Source organism: Pogona vitticeps, chromosome ZW-PAR (assembly GCF_051106095.1).
Source record: "Pogona vitticeps strain Pit_001003342236 chromosome ZW-PAR, PviZW2.1, whole genome shotgun sequence".
Classification (NCBI taxonomy): domain Eukaryota; kingdom Metazoa; phylum Chordata; class Lepidosauria; order Squamata; family Agamidae; genus Pogona; species Pogona vitticeps.
This window is the reverse complement of record NC_135800.1, coordinates 6,923,911-6,940,656: the sequence shown is the minus strand read 5'-3', so window position 1 is coordinate 6,940,656 and position 16,746 is coordinate 6,923,911. Positions and strand designations below refer to the sequence as shown.

The 16,746-nt window shown below is 40.5% G+C and overlaps 1 protein-coding gene across 7 annotated transcripts in view; it reads left to right on the top strand.

Annotated features, from left to right (window-relative positions):
• The window catches only part of DENND1A (DENN domain containing 1A), a 215,392-nt gene that overhangs the window by 67,386 nt on the left and 131,260 nt on the right, over positions 1 to 16,746 (top strand). For all 7 annotated transcript variants that reach the window (XR_012082234.2, XM_020793327.3, XM_020793325.3 and 4 more), the window contains exons 4-5: positions 6,790 to 6,839; positions 12,448 to 12,567. Coding sequence is in view for 5 of the 7 variants with exons in the window: in XM_020793327.3 (XP_020648986.3) it covers positions 6,790 to 6,839; positions 12,448 to 12,567 (170 nt within the window). In the remaining 2 variants the exon portion in view is untranslated. The remainder of the gene's footprint in view (positions 1 to 6,789; positions 6,840 to 12,447; positions 12,568 to 16,746) is intronic.

The following is a 16,746-nucleotide window of genomic DNA, read 5'->3' as shown; positions in this document are numbered from 1 at the left end:
ATCTTGCAAGTTATATGTGTATACACACATGCATTCACAGCCTTATGCATTTATATTATGTTTATGTATTTTTTTGTCTCCTTCAACAAAGGGAAATAGAACTCAGTTTGAATATGCTGCGTTCAGTTACTCTATGTTTGATAAAACAGGGAAAGCATGATTTAATAAAAAACTGCATTCCACCTTCTTTGGGTTTTCCTTATTCATTTACAATATCTTGGCTCCTTATGTATACGTATATAGTTCCATTCAGTGGAATTTTTCAGGGTAGTTAAAAACAGCATCTAGAGAAGAAGTTCCCACATTTAGCCACTGCAAGAAAAACAAGAGTGCAGGAAAAACAATTAACAAACATACTAATTATGGTAGAAGTTGTTATAATATAAAATAAATCATTGGTCAAGGTATCACACATGATGCTTAGTTTTGCTAATTTTCTCTGTGTCATACGTTAGAATTGAATTTTATTCCCTACTTATGAGAGCATCTCAGTGTTTTGTTTAAAGCTGCATTTAGCTTGGAGAGTTGTTGGCTTTATGTGTGTTGTGTTTAAATTTTGTACTGCTGGGAGAGTGGGGGGGGGGCTGTTCCTTTTTCCCTTTCTTTGGATGTGAATGCCATTAAAGAACAAACCAGAGCTACTTTTCTCTTGTACCATTTTAAAAAATCACATCTGCTAGGTCTGTGTCCCAAGAGGAGCCGCGTACAGCAGTGAATTCAACACAGGCCCATTATCTCCTGCTTCTGCGTATGTTGTATAAGGAGCAAGGGAGCTCAGGGAGTCTGGGAGCTTCCTCCTGTGTAATGTCCAAGCCAGATTTGAACGACTAGTGGCCTTGGGGGGTGGATTTGAAGAAGCAGGCACGATTAAGTTTAAAAAATTCAAGGGTTGTCAAAATTGATAATGAATGGAGCCACCCTTATCCCGTCCCACTAGCAAATGTGAACAGTAAAAAATTGCCCATCTGTGTACTGTTTGTGCATTTTAAATTTTAAATCCTTCGTCTCTTGTTTTCCTTATAAAACTTGCTTCCAAGTCTCGCAACTCTGTTTCCTCACTTGGATCAAGTGGACCTTTTCCATTAGAAACAGTTTTCCCCCCTCTAAAATTGCATGTAGGTTTTATTCCGCACTGGTAATGCAAGCAAGATGAAAAACTGTATACCAGTTATGTCCATTTTTGCTTTATCTTAATTGTACAGAAAGTTAAGAAGCTGGTTGATTTTTAAATTTAAAAAAATGTGGGGACAATTGAGTGGTTGTTTTAAAGCACTTGATAAAATGCTGCTGATTTACTATGGGTTTAAAACATTATTTAAATGACACTGTGCATGGCAGCCAAGAATTGCTGCCTCTTTTCACAAAAATCCCTTAAACTGGTGGGGCAACCCAAAGAACACTCTCTAGGGTTTTATTTATTTTTCAACTATTATCCTGCCTTTCTCTCTGTGGGCTCAGAGTATGTGACTCTTTTCCCTCCCCACTTTATATTCACAATAATCCTGTGAAGTAGGTCAGAGTTTCTTAGCCAAGTAAAGATTTGAACACATGTCTCCCAGGTCTTAGTTTGACATTGCTCCCCACTGTCTGGTAATATTCAGCTGCAGTGGCATATCTGATGTTAACAAGAAGAGAAGATTGCGTTGATACCTGGTACACCAATCTTGCAGTCAAACTTACAAACAGATAAATAAATAAATAATTGGGAAAGGGGACCCTTGGAAAAAAAGACCTTACATGTGATGAATCTGACCAGCATTATATGTGTTGATTGCCTGTGGTGGTCTTCAAGTTATAGCCTTAGAACTGTAGAGCTGGAAGAGACGCTGTGGATCAAGTCCAGCCCTTGTCAAGGAGGCACAGATACACAAATTCCTGAGCTATTCAGCAGTTCTGTTTACAACAAACTTTGTTTTGTAACTAGAGTTAATGCGAATTGAATCTGCAGCCTTTTATATACCAAGCTTGTCCCCTGCCATTTGTTAACTTCTTTTCCCTCTACATCTGATTCTGTGCCTGACTGAAACTCTTGTGCATCCATATTAACCATTTTGACCAACACCTGTTGAATGCACCCTTGCAGTTTTCTTGTTGCACAGCTAATAAATATGAAGGCTGGGGGTGGGAGGTGGGAAGGTGTATTTCAAAAAAACAAACAAACCCTCACCTCTTAACCGAGGAGAAGAGCAATAATATATGAGGAAGAGGATCTGCTTATGCATTTGAGTGTTGCATCTCATCCATGTTTGTTCACTGCTTCCAGGTATATTACATGCACACTAATGTGGAAGCCTCATCTTCTGGATTATTTGGTAGAGAACTGTGGTTATTCAGGGGTGAGAGAAATAATCAGCTGCCCATTTGGTCTAGGGTGCATATGCAAGTGTTTGTATGTTTGTGTGTACACACGTTCACCATACCTGCTTTGCTAGATGTACACCAGCTCTGAGGACCAGTTTTGTGGTGGGTCCCTGGCCCAGTAGAAACTTTCTGTTTTATTGCCCCCATTGCTGCTTGAGCAAAACTTTCTCCCACTAATAGCTGTTGTCCTTTTGGTGCACAACATTAAATCCACATTTGAGAGACTTTACAGTAATTGGTAACAGAGGTAGGATTAAATAAATTTATTGGACAATGTATTTCTGTGAGGATTGGTTCCTATGAGAATCAGTAGTGGAGAGTTTCTGGAAGGAGGATAGCTTGGTGTATTGACATGGAGTGTCTTTCGTAAGCCCAGGAGAGGAAGGGTGTGAATGACAAATACAGTGTTGGGGAAAAAAGGATTGGCAGAAACTACCCGTGTACACAGCAGTTTGACAAGATGTGAGGTTTGATCCTTGTCTGAAGGCTTTTACATTCTAGAATAATGACATGAGGTAGGGGAGATGGTGTGAGGAAGGATATGTAATGTCAAAGGGTAAGCTTAAGTTTACTTTGCCTTGCCTTTAGCTCTCCTGGGATTTTTCTTCCGTTCAGAGATCCTGGTGAGGGAAGAGCTAAACCACACCAATGCCTTGCAGTCTAGAATGAGCTGTGCGTGTAGGAATGTAGGAAGGAACCTACTTCATACTGTGTCATATCTACTCCCTAGTCCATTGAGCCCAGTGTTGGTCACATTGACTGGCAGTCAGACCTCGCTAGGATTTGGTTCAGGTTTCCTTCCTCATACTACATGGAAATACCAATGATAAATCTGTGTTGTTCTACATGTAAAACTTGATCTATAACCAAATCATCTCCCTTCCTCAGTATAAACAAACAAGAGTTGTAAAGGGACTCTAAAGTACAAACATGTACATGCACACCTAATAAATAATAGATAAATAAAATATAGTTTGTCTTGTGGACACAGAATAAGGAGACCCAGTATGATAACGTTGGGTTGCATACATGATAAAACTTGAGTTTGCCACTTCCATCAGCTCTGGGATTTACTGGATAATAAAGCATCTCCCTCTTTGCCTGATTTCTGTCTCATTGGGTTTTGTACAATTCTCTGCCTCCATTCTAAATAAAGTAGAATGTAACCTGCCCCAAATTCCTTGGCTTCCAAATGTGAGTAAATAATGAACTGCTTGCAAACCTTCTCTTCCCATGTCCCTTGCAGCCCTCTGTCTGGGGCAGCTTGCATAAGGCAGTTCCTTCTGAGCCTTCCTTGCTTGCTCTTTGAGACAGGGGACTGTGTGGTTGCCCCATGGCTCATTTACTTTGAAAACTTGGGGGTCTGAGACTAAGCTTAATCAATGAGTGCAGTGTTGTTTCCAATAGGTTTATGTGTTTGTTGGATCAATGAGGAGAGATTGGAGAAAATCCACGTGGGGTTTAGAATGTCAGAAGTGTTTTGATTATGAAAAGAATGAGAGCATGGTGGTGTGGGGGGAGACAATGTCAGAGCCAGGTGGCAGATATCCTAGAGCCAGCGGTGAGACGGCTCTGCTGGACCCCCTCATGGGATACAGTTCATGCCCTGCACTTTAACTGCACTGACTGGCTGATATGGATTCTCTCTCTCTCTCTTTTTTTTAAAATGCTCATTAAAATGTTAAAAAAATCAAAGTGCACATAAAAAGATTTGCAAAAATACAGACTTGGGGATTGATCCAGAAATCGGACACACGCTGCCCTGGGGATCCTTAGTAGTTAAGGTGATTTGCATCTTCTCAGCTGCATCCCGTGTCTTGCTTGGTTTCTGGGCTTTGTTTCTCCTCCCTCACTTTATTCTTTTGGTGGGAAAGAAGCAGGTGGTTACAGAAGTCACGTACAATTTTAGTTACATGCACGTGCAAGAGAAGTGAGGCAAAACTAAAGGCAGTTTCTTGTAACAATCTTAAGTTGCCATGATAAGGTGCTTGTAAGAAAGGCACAAGTATTACACTAGTGTGAATACTTTCTGCTTTATCTAGGCAGTGTGTAATACTACAACATTATTAAAACAGCAGTGCAACCTGGAACCCTACAAATCTGCTCAGTTGTCTCAATAGGTCTCTGCCATTGTTAAAGTTGGAAGTAGATTTGGAAAGATTTAAGATACCACTAGAATGGTGTTTCTGGCTAAATCCTTGGTTTTCTGCATCATAAGACATTTTTTCTTTTTGTTTCACCAAGCCTCAGAAAGTAGCCCTTACCATACACAAAGCAAGGGGAAGGAGCAATTTTTGATCACTTGTGGTCAGAGTGTTTTGTCATACTTTAGAAATCTAAATGGGGTAGAAGCTGTCATGGATTTTGTGAGACTCTTCATATTTTAAAATGAGGGAGATAGATGGTACGACACCATGTGGTATACGTGTGTCACCAACTTAAACTCCATTGTCACCATCTCAGATTAAGAGAGCTGCGATGCTTACACTAGTTAGTCAAGCAGTGGTGAATTACCAGTGGCAGAGAGTTCCTCAGCTGTTCATGTTCTTGATTATCTTGATGTGATGTGAAATTATCATGAAATAAGGCAGATTTGAACTCGTGATGCAGCTACTTGGAACAGCAAGCTCTTCAAAAGAGACCTCATCTACTATGCTATGTATACCTGGGGTTAATTTTGGAATTTTATTGATAATGAAGGATCTATGGTGCTGTGCTACGTCACAGGAAGCCACAGGATGTGAGTAGACTGCCTCAGTGCTGTGTGTTACTTCTAGTTTTCACACATTCCTGCTTTCACAACCAGAAGTTCTTTAAAACTGTGTTTTAATGATATAAAATACATTGGGTCTTTCCTTAGGAGAGAGCTGGGATAAAACATTTATTTATTATGTTTTCTGACAAAATCTTACACTCTTTTAAAAGACAGATTATAAAACTGCCCAGCCTAGATTGTACTGCTTAGGATGGACAGACAGACAGACACACAGACACAACCTCCACTTCTGTTCTTCTCTCTGCTTGTTCCCTTGCTCAGCTATTTCCTTCCAGCCCATAACCTTTAATTTGGCAAACCTCCCTTCCTAGCTCTTTAAAAAAACAGAAAAGAAAAAGAAAGTTGTCCACTGTTGAGCAATTGAACTTCAAAGTATATGAAGGAATGGTACATGCTCAATTGAATTGTGTAGGAGGACCATGTTCTCGCCAGGAGAGTCAATATGTTTTATGCTCCATTGAATGGGTGATTAGATGGATGTGGTTTATTTGTTAAATGATGGAAGTGGTTTTAAAAATAAATGAAGCATGAAGCATCAGTTCTACCAGCACAGATAATTTATTATTACTGGCCTGGAAAATGCCCCATTTTGTAAATCGATCGTTAATTTTATCAAGTGTGCTAAGGTTTGTTTAATGCAATTCAGTTTTGAAACACACACACACCCAACTCCCAAACAACTGTGACTTATTTTCAGTTCCTGGAAATGTAAATATCTGAAAAAAATGAGCATTGTGATGTTATTTTTAGTGAGTCCATATTGAACATTTCTTATTTCTAAATACAGGATTTCTGCCTACCTATCATATTTTGGATATGTTGTCCCTTCACGAGTGCCAGACCTACTGCCCCACTTTTAATCTCCATAATTCTTTTAAAAATGATACTTGGTAGACCTCAAGCACAGTGTGGGTGGTTTCAAAGCTTTTACAAATGTTTGAATTAATGTAAACTTCTTATATGGTCTAAAAATATCTACTGCCTTCATGGTTGCCTTGTCTTACTCGGCACACTGTCCAGTTTGCTTTGGTGTTTTCCTTTGTAAGCAAGCATTTTTCTCCCTGTAAACTCGCTCACTTAGATTCAACATGCTGTCTGTTGTTCCCCGCAGTGTGGCAAAAAGAAGGGACAACATGGAGAGACCTGATCTCAAGAGCCCTTGTTGGCATTATTTTGTGTTGTGGTTTGTCAGGAAGCCTTTCCCACTCCCTGCCACTCTTGTTCCTAGGATACAAGCGAGTGCTGTGCCAAGAGGGGAAATGCTGCCAGGCCAAGGAGCCGGCTTAGCTTGGTGGTGTTTGCTGGTGTCCATATGGTCAGGTCGGAGCGTCTCCCCAGAGGCGAGTTAACACACGCCGGCCCAGCCGCCTTCTTCCCTTTGGAGGTCTGCTGGAGGGCTCCTGCTGCTTACCCATGTGTGAATCTTGATTAATTTTTCATTTTTAATGAAGTTTGATCATGTTTATTATTTCACATGATTGACTGCTTGGTACTCTTTCCATGTAATTGATAAAGCACATTTCTCTTCATCTGTCTCTTGTTTCTTCGGGGCAAAGTTGCAAGATTGTGTTTTGTGGTTAATGTTAGATTTATTGGTCCCATTAGATGTATAAATTATCTCTCTGTTTTTTTCTCTCCCTCTCTCTCCACAGGAAATTCTACAGACTCTGAGCAAGTTCTGCTTCCCCTTCTATGCGGACAGGTAGTGTTAGATTTCTGAATTTTACAAGAAGGGAAAAAGCACAAACAACCCTCTGTCAATAAAACAGTTGCAGAAAATAAAAACCATACCATTCTTAATGCTCTGTCTATCTGAACATGATTTAAAGTACCCTAGTGTAAATTATAGTGGCAATATCCTTTTTCCTAAGGATTTTTATAGGCACCATCAAAAAAGTTTTAATTTTACCATGCACCGACAAGAGTCAAATCAGTTTTGTTCTTGTTTCTAGTGAGGCTTTTAATGCCAAAGTTAAAACTTTTGTTGATTTAATAGCTACACTCCTGCAGTTGACAATACACAGCATTTACAACTGCAGCTCTTTATAAGTATTCTGCAAATTAAGTGTGAGTTGCTGTGATTATGTGATATTGGAATTGCACTTTCCAGAGTGTCAAAAGTTTTGATTAGGCTAGTAAAAATGTGGCATTCCTCCCACCTGCCCACCTCCATTAGCTAAATATCTGGATTTGAACAGGATGGAGCTTGTTTGCTTCATTTTGGTAAATGTGGACGCACATTTCCCATGTTGGGTGGGCTCCCATGTTCAGTGGCCTTGTTTCTGTGCTAATCTCCATGACACCATTTTATTCTTTGTTTTTCACCACTTCCATGTACTTCCGTAGTTGTTGCAACACATGTCTTTTTGTGCGGACTTGAGGGGTGCCCATAAGTAATACAAAACAGGGTGTTCACTGCAGTCAGGGTTAAATGCAGTATATAGGTAAATGATACTGGGGACAGAAAGTTTGGAAAATGTAATCCCAGCAACAGTTACCAGTAGAACAGAGTGGCTCTGAATGACATTGTTTGCCAAAAAAGAAGGATACAGTATTATAAATATGATCTTGTAATTCATCTGGCTGTGTCAGATGTACTGATGGTGGTGGTGGTAAATTTCAGTGGACTAGTCAATTGGGAATGAAGCTAAAGAGCAGTGGGTTCAGTAGCCACAATAACTCTGGTTTAAATGGTAGAACGGTAAGATGGCAGATGATGGGAAGAACTTTCTATACCTGAGATTCTAGAGAGTTGCTGCTAGTCACAGCAGCCATTTCCAGACTGGATGGATCAAGAGTCCCTATCCTGAGAGCTTAAAGTAGCTAAGCAGAAAAGCAGTGACTGTCTACATATTTCTTTCCCCAAAGCTATGTTAATGTTTCCTTACATCTGCTTAAATCTGGATGTTGACAGAAATGCCAACGACAGTTGAAATGCTTGCAGGAAATACTCCAGCATGTGAGATGGCCAATTCTGCCCATTTTGATTTTGCCCAGATTTATATTTCTTTACATTTCAAGTTTTTCCTCTTGAATTTATGGAGAAATATGCAAATTTTTGGAAGCTATTTCTTTGGTGACTCTTTAGAGTAAGGAAGCCACCTAAACCAGTATCATGTTAATTTGATGTAGTAGGTAATGCATTGCACAAAGACTCTGGAGTCTTAGGGTCAGTCCCCCATCTGGTTCTGAAAGTTTCTGGATGAACAGGGGTGAGTTCTGCTTTCTCAAACTCAGAGGGTAAATTATAAGGATAAATTGGGGAGAATCATAAATTCTGCTTTGAGCTCATTAAAGGCTAGGCAGAACGTAAATGAATTCAGTAGGTCAATAAAGAGATACTTCTTTACTGATGAACAAATGTGGTCAAGAGAGTATTCTTGCCTTGATTCCTCCTTACAGGCTGTGGCGTCCACCTAGAGAACACTACACTGGTGTTCTAGTTCAAATACCTAGTAATGACACATAAAAATCGAGCAGGTGCCGTTACTTAGGTTTTTAAAGCCAAAATTTTCTCACTAACTCCAGGGTAAATATTCACACTGTGTAAAGCAACACCCTGCTGTTCGAAGCACCCATTTGTGTCAGCTGCTTAGACTTGCAGAAGATAATGTCAGGAACTATTTTTGACTCTAAGCTAGATCAGATCTCAGTCACAATTGCTCTAGAAACATGTTTTCCTCATTTCTGTGGAATTTGCATGGCATCTGCAGTGAGGAGACCAACCGTCCTGAATAATCATGTTTATTTGCAATTCATGCTTGTATTTTCCTCTGAGCATTTGTTCACCTATCATTTTTACCCTACAGGCCACCCTGAATATATATGCAGGCAAGAAATCAATCATCTTTTATACAGTCTTTTTTTTAAAAAAAAGCCTAAAAATAAGACAAAACTCTTCTGGCATGAGGGTGAATGGAAATGTTTGGTTGTTGTTGTTGTTTAGTTGTTAAGTCATGTCCGACCCTTCATGACCCCATGGACCAGAGCACGCCAGGCCCTCCTGTCTTCCACTGCCTCCCGGAGTTGGATCAAATTCATGTTGGTAGCTTCGATGACACTGTCAAACCATCTTGTCTTCTGTTGTCCCCTTCTCCTCCTGCCTTCACACTTTCCCAACATCAGGGTCTTTTCCAGGGAGTCTTCTCTTTCCATGAGATGGCCAAAGTATTGGAGCCTCAGCTTCAGGATCTGTCCTTCCAGTGAGCACTAAGGATTGATTTCCTTTAGAATGGATAGATTTGTTCTCCTTGCAGTTCAAGGGGACTCTCAAGAATCTCCTCCAGCACCACAATTCAGAAGCATCAATTCTTTGGCGGTCAATCTTCCTTATGGTTCAGCTCTCACTTCCATACATCGCTACTGGAAAAACCATAGCTTTGACTATGTGGACCTTTGTCAAGAAAGTGATGTCTCTGCTTTTTAAGATGCTGTCGAGGTTTGTCATCAATTACCTCCCAAGAAGCAGGTGTTTTTTAATTTCGTGGCTGCTGTTCCCATCTGCAGTGATCAGGGAGCCCAAGAAAGTAAAATCTGTCACTGTCTCCATATCTTCCCCTTCTATTTGCCCGGAGTTTATGGGGTTTTGGGTAAGCTTGAGATACATCTTTCTATTAGAAATCAAACACTTGATCCCTGCCCTGCCTTTTACCTTTTATCTGTGTGGGAATTTATGAATAAAATGACACTAGTTGAAAAAGATGTGTGGAAGCCGCAGAAATATTTGTGCCGACGGTAAGTTTAGAAAGTATGATTCAACTTTTTAGTCACCACTTTGTTGTATTTGCCTCCTTTTAAGAATGGCAGACACACAGCCTGTTTAAGGATAGTGGTCACTTTGTTGGTCCTTTCCAGGAATCCCACGTTTGAAATTCTAGTTAAGACTTCCAGTCAAGCAACTTTCTGAAGGGAAATTGCTCCCTGTTCTTGGTGTAAACTGTGATAGATCTTTTAGGTAGGGTTTAAGAGTTTGGTGGTAAACAGTTCAGTTCCTAGCCTTGTTGGCTTGTCCCTCTCCCCATTCCATTACCATGATTTTTTTTTAAATCTTGCAACTGTTCTTGAATTTTCCTTCTGACCCGGAGATAATGCTAAGGTTCTGGTAGGCATCATCCAGAAATAGTTTCTGTGAAAGAAGCAAGCGTTGCCTGTGTGTTAGAAGAAGCCTTCTTCTCTACCTTCCTCGGCTTGCCTTGAAGTGCTATATCTCGAGGCTATTTTGAGGTCCTCTCCTCATTCCTTTTGACTGGCCATTTGACTGTGCTCACACTGCCCTTCTCTCGGGGTGACCCCAATGGAGCTCTTGCTATCTTGCAACCCAATACACATTTATACACATCTTTGGGCAAAGATTTAGAAAGCGACTTGAGAAACTGGAGTCCACAGCATCCAGATTTCTCAAGGGGCAAAATAGTAACAGCCTGGATAAGATAAACCAGTGGTTCGCCACGGGGACATTAGCTGTAAAACTGGACTTACGGAAGGCACTTCATATATTTTAAGAAAGCTATTTTAACATAATGGCTGAGAGGCTGAACTGTGGTCTGAAATGTTGCTGGTTTAAATCTCATCTTGGCCATGAACCTGATAGGTGGCCTTGTGATGGCTGCATCCTTTTGGTCTCAGAGCCACATCTGCAGTACGGGGGAAAATGCCTCTGACTTACCTTACAGATTTGCAGTGGGAATTCACGAGGGAATGTTATATAAATGCCAGGGGCGATTAGCCTTTAGCCTTTTCGGAGGACGACCTAGCGTTGCATTGTCCCCGAGGTGAATGCAGTTGTTCTCTAGGAGTCAGCTCAGGATCTCCCAGGGGTAGCAGAAGCATACAATTTGCCTACAAAGTGATGTGGCATTCACAGAAAACCTGGCAAAGCATAAAGAAATTAAAATGCACGTTATACATTTCTCCTGTTGTACCCCCTGCTCTGGAAATTCATGCTTTAAGTAATAGGTTTCACACATGATATAAAACAAGCTGTTATTTATGAGAGAGGTATCAAGCTGCTAGCAGTAATATCCTTTACTAATTACAATATTAGGAACAGAGATTTTCTGCCCCGTTTCTAGCTCCTGGTGCCTTTCTTCCTTTTGCTATGCTTCGGTTCCTAGCCAGGGGAACTAGAGTTTATGCAGAATTTGAGGAATTTTTTTCCCCCTTAGAGGTGAGTTCCTTCACAAACTAGGAGGGCCCCCCACCATTGTTAAAACAATATTATTGTATTGTTTGCAATCTTGAAAGAGAAGGAAATGAGCACCTCAGTACAGAGTGCAGTATGATCAGGACTTTCAGAAAAATCTCAGGTTTCAACCTTGTTATCAACTTCACTCTTGGTGGTAGTAGATTTTGGTGCTTCAGAGTGATTGTGTTGAGAGAGAGCACCATTGAAAACCTGCCTTGCTGTTACAGCACCCCTTGCAGGCGTGCACTAGAGAGCCTGAGATTTTTATGGTGCTAAACTTATCACAATGAGCTAAGTCATATTTCAAAAGGTTATGCTTTTTGGGGGGCTGGGTACAGTTTTACACCAGTTTTACTCTTATATACCTTCTTTAATCCATGCCACCTCACCCTTTAACTTAATTTCATTGCAACATATAGCAATTGATTTTGGGCATGAAAGTAATGTTTCTAATGATACAAGATGTATGGTTTCCGTGCCTGTCAAAGCCTTACCTCCAAGGGTAACATTTTGATACCCCCCAAAAAAAACCTGGTGTATGTACTAAGAGGAGCCTTGGCATTGAAGCAGTTGCAATGTCCTCTCATTTGGCTTTCCTTTAGACTCTGGCAGAGCACTATACCTTCCTTTGTGCCATACATTCTGATGGGGTTAATTATCTTTCAGCTACTAATATTACTTCTGCTGACGATGTTAGCTCTGCAAATTATGATATGACAGAAATGAGGTACCCTTCTCACATGCAGGGAGTGTATCTCTGAAATGGCCCCATTTAAAACACATGCAATGCCCTTTTTCTAAAAATAAAACAAACTTGCTTCCCCCCCCCTCTTCAGCTGTAATGTTAATCTGCAGGTTTATGCATTTTTAATTGGATTAATTTTCTTATATTTGTTTTATGGTGCTAAACTTATCACAATGAGCTAAGTGGGCTCTTCTAAGGATGACGAGTCATTTGTCTCCTGCCTTCTCAGCTTTCCATCATGTATCCCAAGTTTAAATTTCTGGAGAAGACACATTGAAAGAGGAAATACTAGGGGTTCAATGACTTGAATCTGTTTAAGATACTTGGTGTGGTTGAAATGAACAGCCTGTTCAGAGATTCCTTTGTTCTCCCCATTTCCAGCATTGCAGTCGGCCAAGTGGGCCAGAACTTCACTTTTGTGCTTACAGACATTGACAGCAAACAGAGGTTTGGATTCTGCCGCTTATCTTCCGGGGCCAAGACCTGCTTCTGTATCTTAAGGTAAGTCAGAAGGCGGCCCCTCCTGCTGTTGCTGCTGCCCCCGGTTTTTTTTTTTTTAAACTCTGGGAAGTGATGTTAACATTCTGCTTGTGTTGCTTTTAATTAACACTTTCCAGCTGTTGAGACAATCGCTTTCCTATCAGTTTCTTGGGAAGTCACTGCACTTCTGAAGCCTCCTTGTGCCAGAAATCTTCTCCCACTCCAGGGCTTTTCTAGTATTTTAAGTCAGTGGGTTCTGACTTGATGTGAGAAGCATTGCCTCTTCCCTGTGATGAACTGGCTGGCGGGAGGTGGGACAGTGTGGTTGCTGCTGTTTTTACCTGCCAAAAACATGTCTTTGTGAAGGTCTATGTAATGATAGGGCTTGTAAAAGAGTTTTAACTGAGATGGGAAAGTTATTCTTTGGGAGTTAACATACATGGGTTATATCCACATTGCCTAGGCTCATGGCTTCCCATTTTAGTCTGCTGGGAATTAATAAGGCAGGGATCCTGAGATCGAAAGTCATGCTAAACAAGCCGCAGAAGGGGGTTTCCTTGTTTGTTTAGCTCCTCCTGCTGGCTGGAGAAGCCAATCAGGAGCTATTAAGCAACTGCTCAAAGTGCTAGTTTGTTCCTAGTAAGCCAGAATTCTCAGTAATTATGTCATCGTCATTATTTTATCATTTTTGGATATGGCACAAAGATGTTTCTGTGTGAACTGTGTGACAGGTCATATTTGCCACTCTTGCTGGGGTTAATGAGAAGGCTGTGTGCCTGCTGTACAGGCCATGAACACCTGCTTCATCTTACAGGATGTATATAGCAGTACAGACCTACAGGTTTCCATTATAGATCATAGTGTTTAAAAACGTATGGGAATGTCTTGAAGTGTCACTTTGCAATGAGGCAGCTTTGGGATGATTTAACAGGTATGCTTTTCTGAAATGTATTGTTCTTCAAATGGACAATGATCTGCTGAATGTCCAAGGCATCGGAGTTTCATAAAACGGTGAGACCCACTAATATTAGTCATTATATGCCCTGTCCAAAAGGAATTTAGTGGAAGGTTTATTCTCAGCTAGACATGTGGGTGCTTCGTGTTTGTATCCCTGGGGATACGAATATGAAGTGTGGCACCATAGGTGCCACAGAGAGGTCCATTCCCTCCCCCCAGAACCAGGTGATCTATTCATTAGTTGCCGTGCGGTTTGCACACCCATTGGCATCAGCATAACACCAATGGAAGTAGCTTGGTTGGTGCTTCCCCGCAGAGCTGAGCGGGGAGACTCTTTATTCCGCCTCCTTGCTGGAGTGGTCGGCTGGCTGTGTGGGGAGGTGGTGAAGCCCCGGCCAGGTTACTTCCTCGATTGGCACAATGTGGATAATGATGGATGTGTGCTTTGTGGAAAATGGGCCCTCTGATTCTGGGGAGGAGGAATGGACCTCCATGGCACCTGTGATGCCATGCTTCATACTCGTGCCCCCGGGGATATGAGTACGAAGTGCCCATGTCTATTCTCAGCTCTTACGGATTAAATCAGATGATTTGTAACTGTAGCTAAATAATTAGATAAGACTGGTTGTATCTTTCTCGAACTACTCTGTATCCTTCTCAGAGGATACTCTGGATCCTTCTCAAGGGGTACTTCTAATGAGACTTGAAATTCATCTTGTGACTTGCTTGGATTTCCTACATGGATTTCTGACATCTTTCTTAATAGGTCTGGAAGAAAGTTGACTCTGCTTTTCTATCAGCAGAGGGCACAAAAGAGCACCGAACAAGTTCTTGTGTTATGTGTTCCTCATATTCATCTTGTCTTCTGTGATTTGAAGCTCTGAATTATCTGAAGTATTGCTTTTTGAAAAGCTTCACTGCACCCTCTGATGTTCTGTGATCATATAAAGACATGGGCATTTACTCAAGGGTGTTCTCTAAATTTAAAAGCACCATGGCGCTTTTAAATTGGGAATGGAATCCGTAACTTTTTTTTTTTAAACCAATAATGTAAGAGTTTGAATGACCATTCCACAGTTCTTTCTCCTTCTATTTCTAGTACAGAATAATTCACAAAAGAGAACCTTGCATTTTATGTCTTGTTATCTTCATGGAAAAAGTACCATTTTTCTCTCCCACAAATTAACACTTCTATAAATTCCTGCTCTGTCCTTCCTTCCCTCAAGAACACAAGAAAGCTTGTTTAGTCCAGAATTCTTTTCTTACAATGGGCCAGACAGATGCATCCCAGTAACCGATTAAAATATATCTAAAGAGTGTTGGAGGGAACTTACATACTTCTTAAACTGATAAACTAGTATCAGAATTTTGACAACTTATTTTTGTGATGGCGATCATGTTTAATTTTTATGGCTGGGTGCTGTTCTGTACAGTAAGTGATTTGAGGATGGAGGAGAAAATGGAGTTAAAAACTGTCGTTTGCACCATGTTGCTGGGGAAAAAAAAATCCAGACTCAGTCGCTTTCTTGGAGATGTCCAGGTTAATTGCTATCTCACATCATCAGTGTCCTTTTGAACAGCAAGGTGAACTAAAAGGCTCATGGTGAGTGTCAGATGCCTTTCTGCAACATATGAAAGCAAATGATTATGATAATAGTTACAATATTAATCGTCATAACTTTTCCACGTTATTTTTGTATGGAAATATTATCTGTCCTGTACCTCTCAAATATACGTCTATTATAGGGCCTCCTGAAATTATGGAAAATGTTCCTTTAATTTGGCTCTAGCAGCAGGTCTAATCAATCCTGCCTGTGTGCAGTCCAACCTGGAGAGTGTCAGGAGGGTGCTGAGTTCAGGCCTGGAGAATCTGGGGGCAGATCTCTGTGGTTGAACTCCTAAGAATGAACATATGAAGGTATTATGTGGTCCAGACAGAAGAAGAGGATAGAAATACATCAGGTGTTTGTTAGCTTTGGAACTGCCAGCTAGTTTTATAACAGTGAAGGACAGGGATGTGTGAAAGCTTTTAACAAGTGTGTGTGCATTGGTAGCTTTAGTATGTGCATCGAAAAATGGGGGAGGGGATTCAGGCTCATGTACTGAATGCATGTTGCAAAGGTAGGTTTGCAATTTGCTTAAGAGGAAAGTATTATTGGAGAATGTGATATTTTGTACTGGTTGTGGGCCACCACAATGATTAATTGTAGCACGGCCTTCATCCCACAAACCCATCTGGTCTTTTAGGCTACTCTGTGACCAAGTGTGTAGTGGTGTCATGCACTTCTGGGAATCTGCTTCATAGTTGATTACAGCAGGACTCCTGGAGTAGTTTTGCCCCTTATATTATACATACACTGATAAATCTTGTTTTTAGGCATGTGTTAAAGACTAGCTTATTTTTGTAAGTTGTCTCAGTGTAGTTCAGCCTACCATGGAATAAGTCCATTTTTAGATCCAGTTAAAGTAGACCTACTGAAGTATACAGAACCTATGATGAACATGTCCCATTCATTTCAATAACTCTACTCTAAAATTTGATTTAGTGCCATGTGTTTTACTGTTATGAATTATGTAGATATAGCATACACATTTTCTCTGTTGTGGATTTTAGGTTGTACATTTTGAAATTTTCAGCTGAAAGCAGTTTATAAATACTGATATATATTTGTTATATCAGTTATATAAGGATAAATAGAAGTAAATTAAAAAAATAACAAACATTGTATTGCTACGATATGCAGAAGTAATTTTGTCTTAACACTGATTTTTTCCCTTGCTTGCTTTGGGATGGATAGATCCATCTGCCCCATGTTTCAAAGTCAGCTCAGACAATTTTAATTCATGATAAAGGCGGGTATAATTTCTTTTTCTGTGGACTAAGACTTCCTCAAACCCCTCCTATACTCTGTATAATGAAACTAGCATTTCCCTAGCCAATGTCCCCCCCCCCTTCTGAGTTTTTATGTTATCTTTGGAAGAATTTCCACTGTTCGCTATAAAGTGCTGATAAGCCATTGATAACAGTGGGGGAAACCTTTTGTTAAACAGAAAATGAGCCTAACAAGTGAACTTCAAACTATGGCCATTTTGTTTTGATTATTCCTCCTTGAAGGGCTGTGTTTGTGAAATACACAGCTCTGAAATTTTTTGAGGCATGAAGCCAAAGAGGGCATCCGAGTGTTGTATTCAAATGTTGATACAGACTGTGAAAAGATACAATAACACATAACATAAATTAAA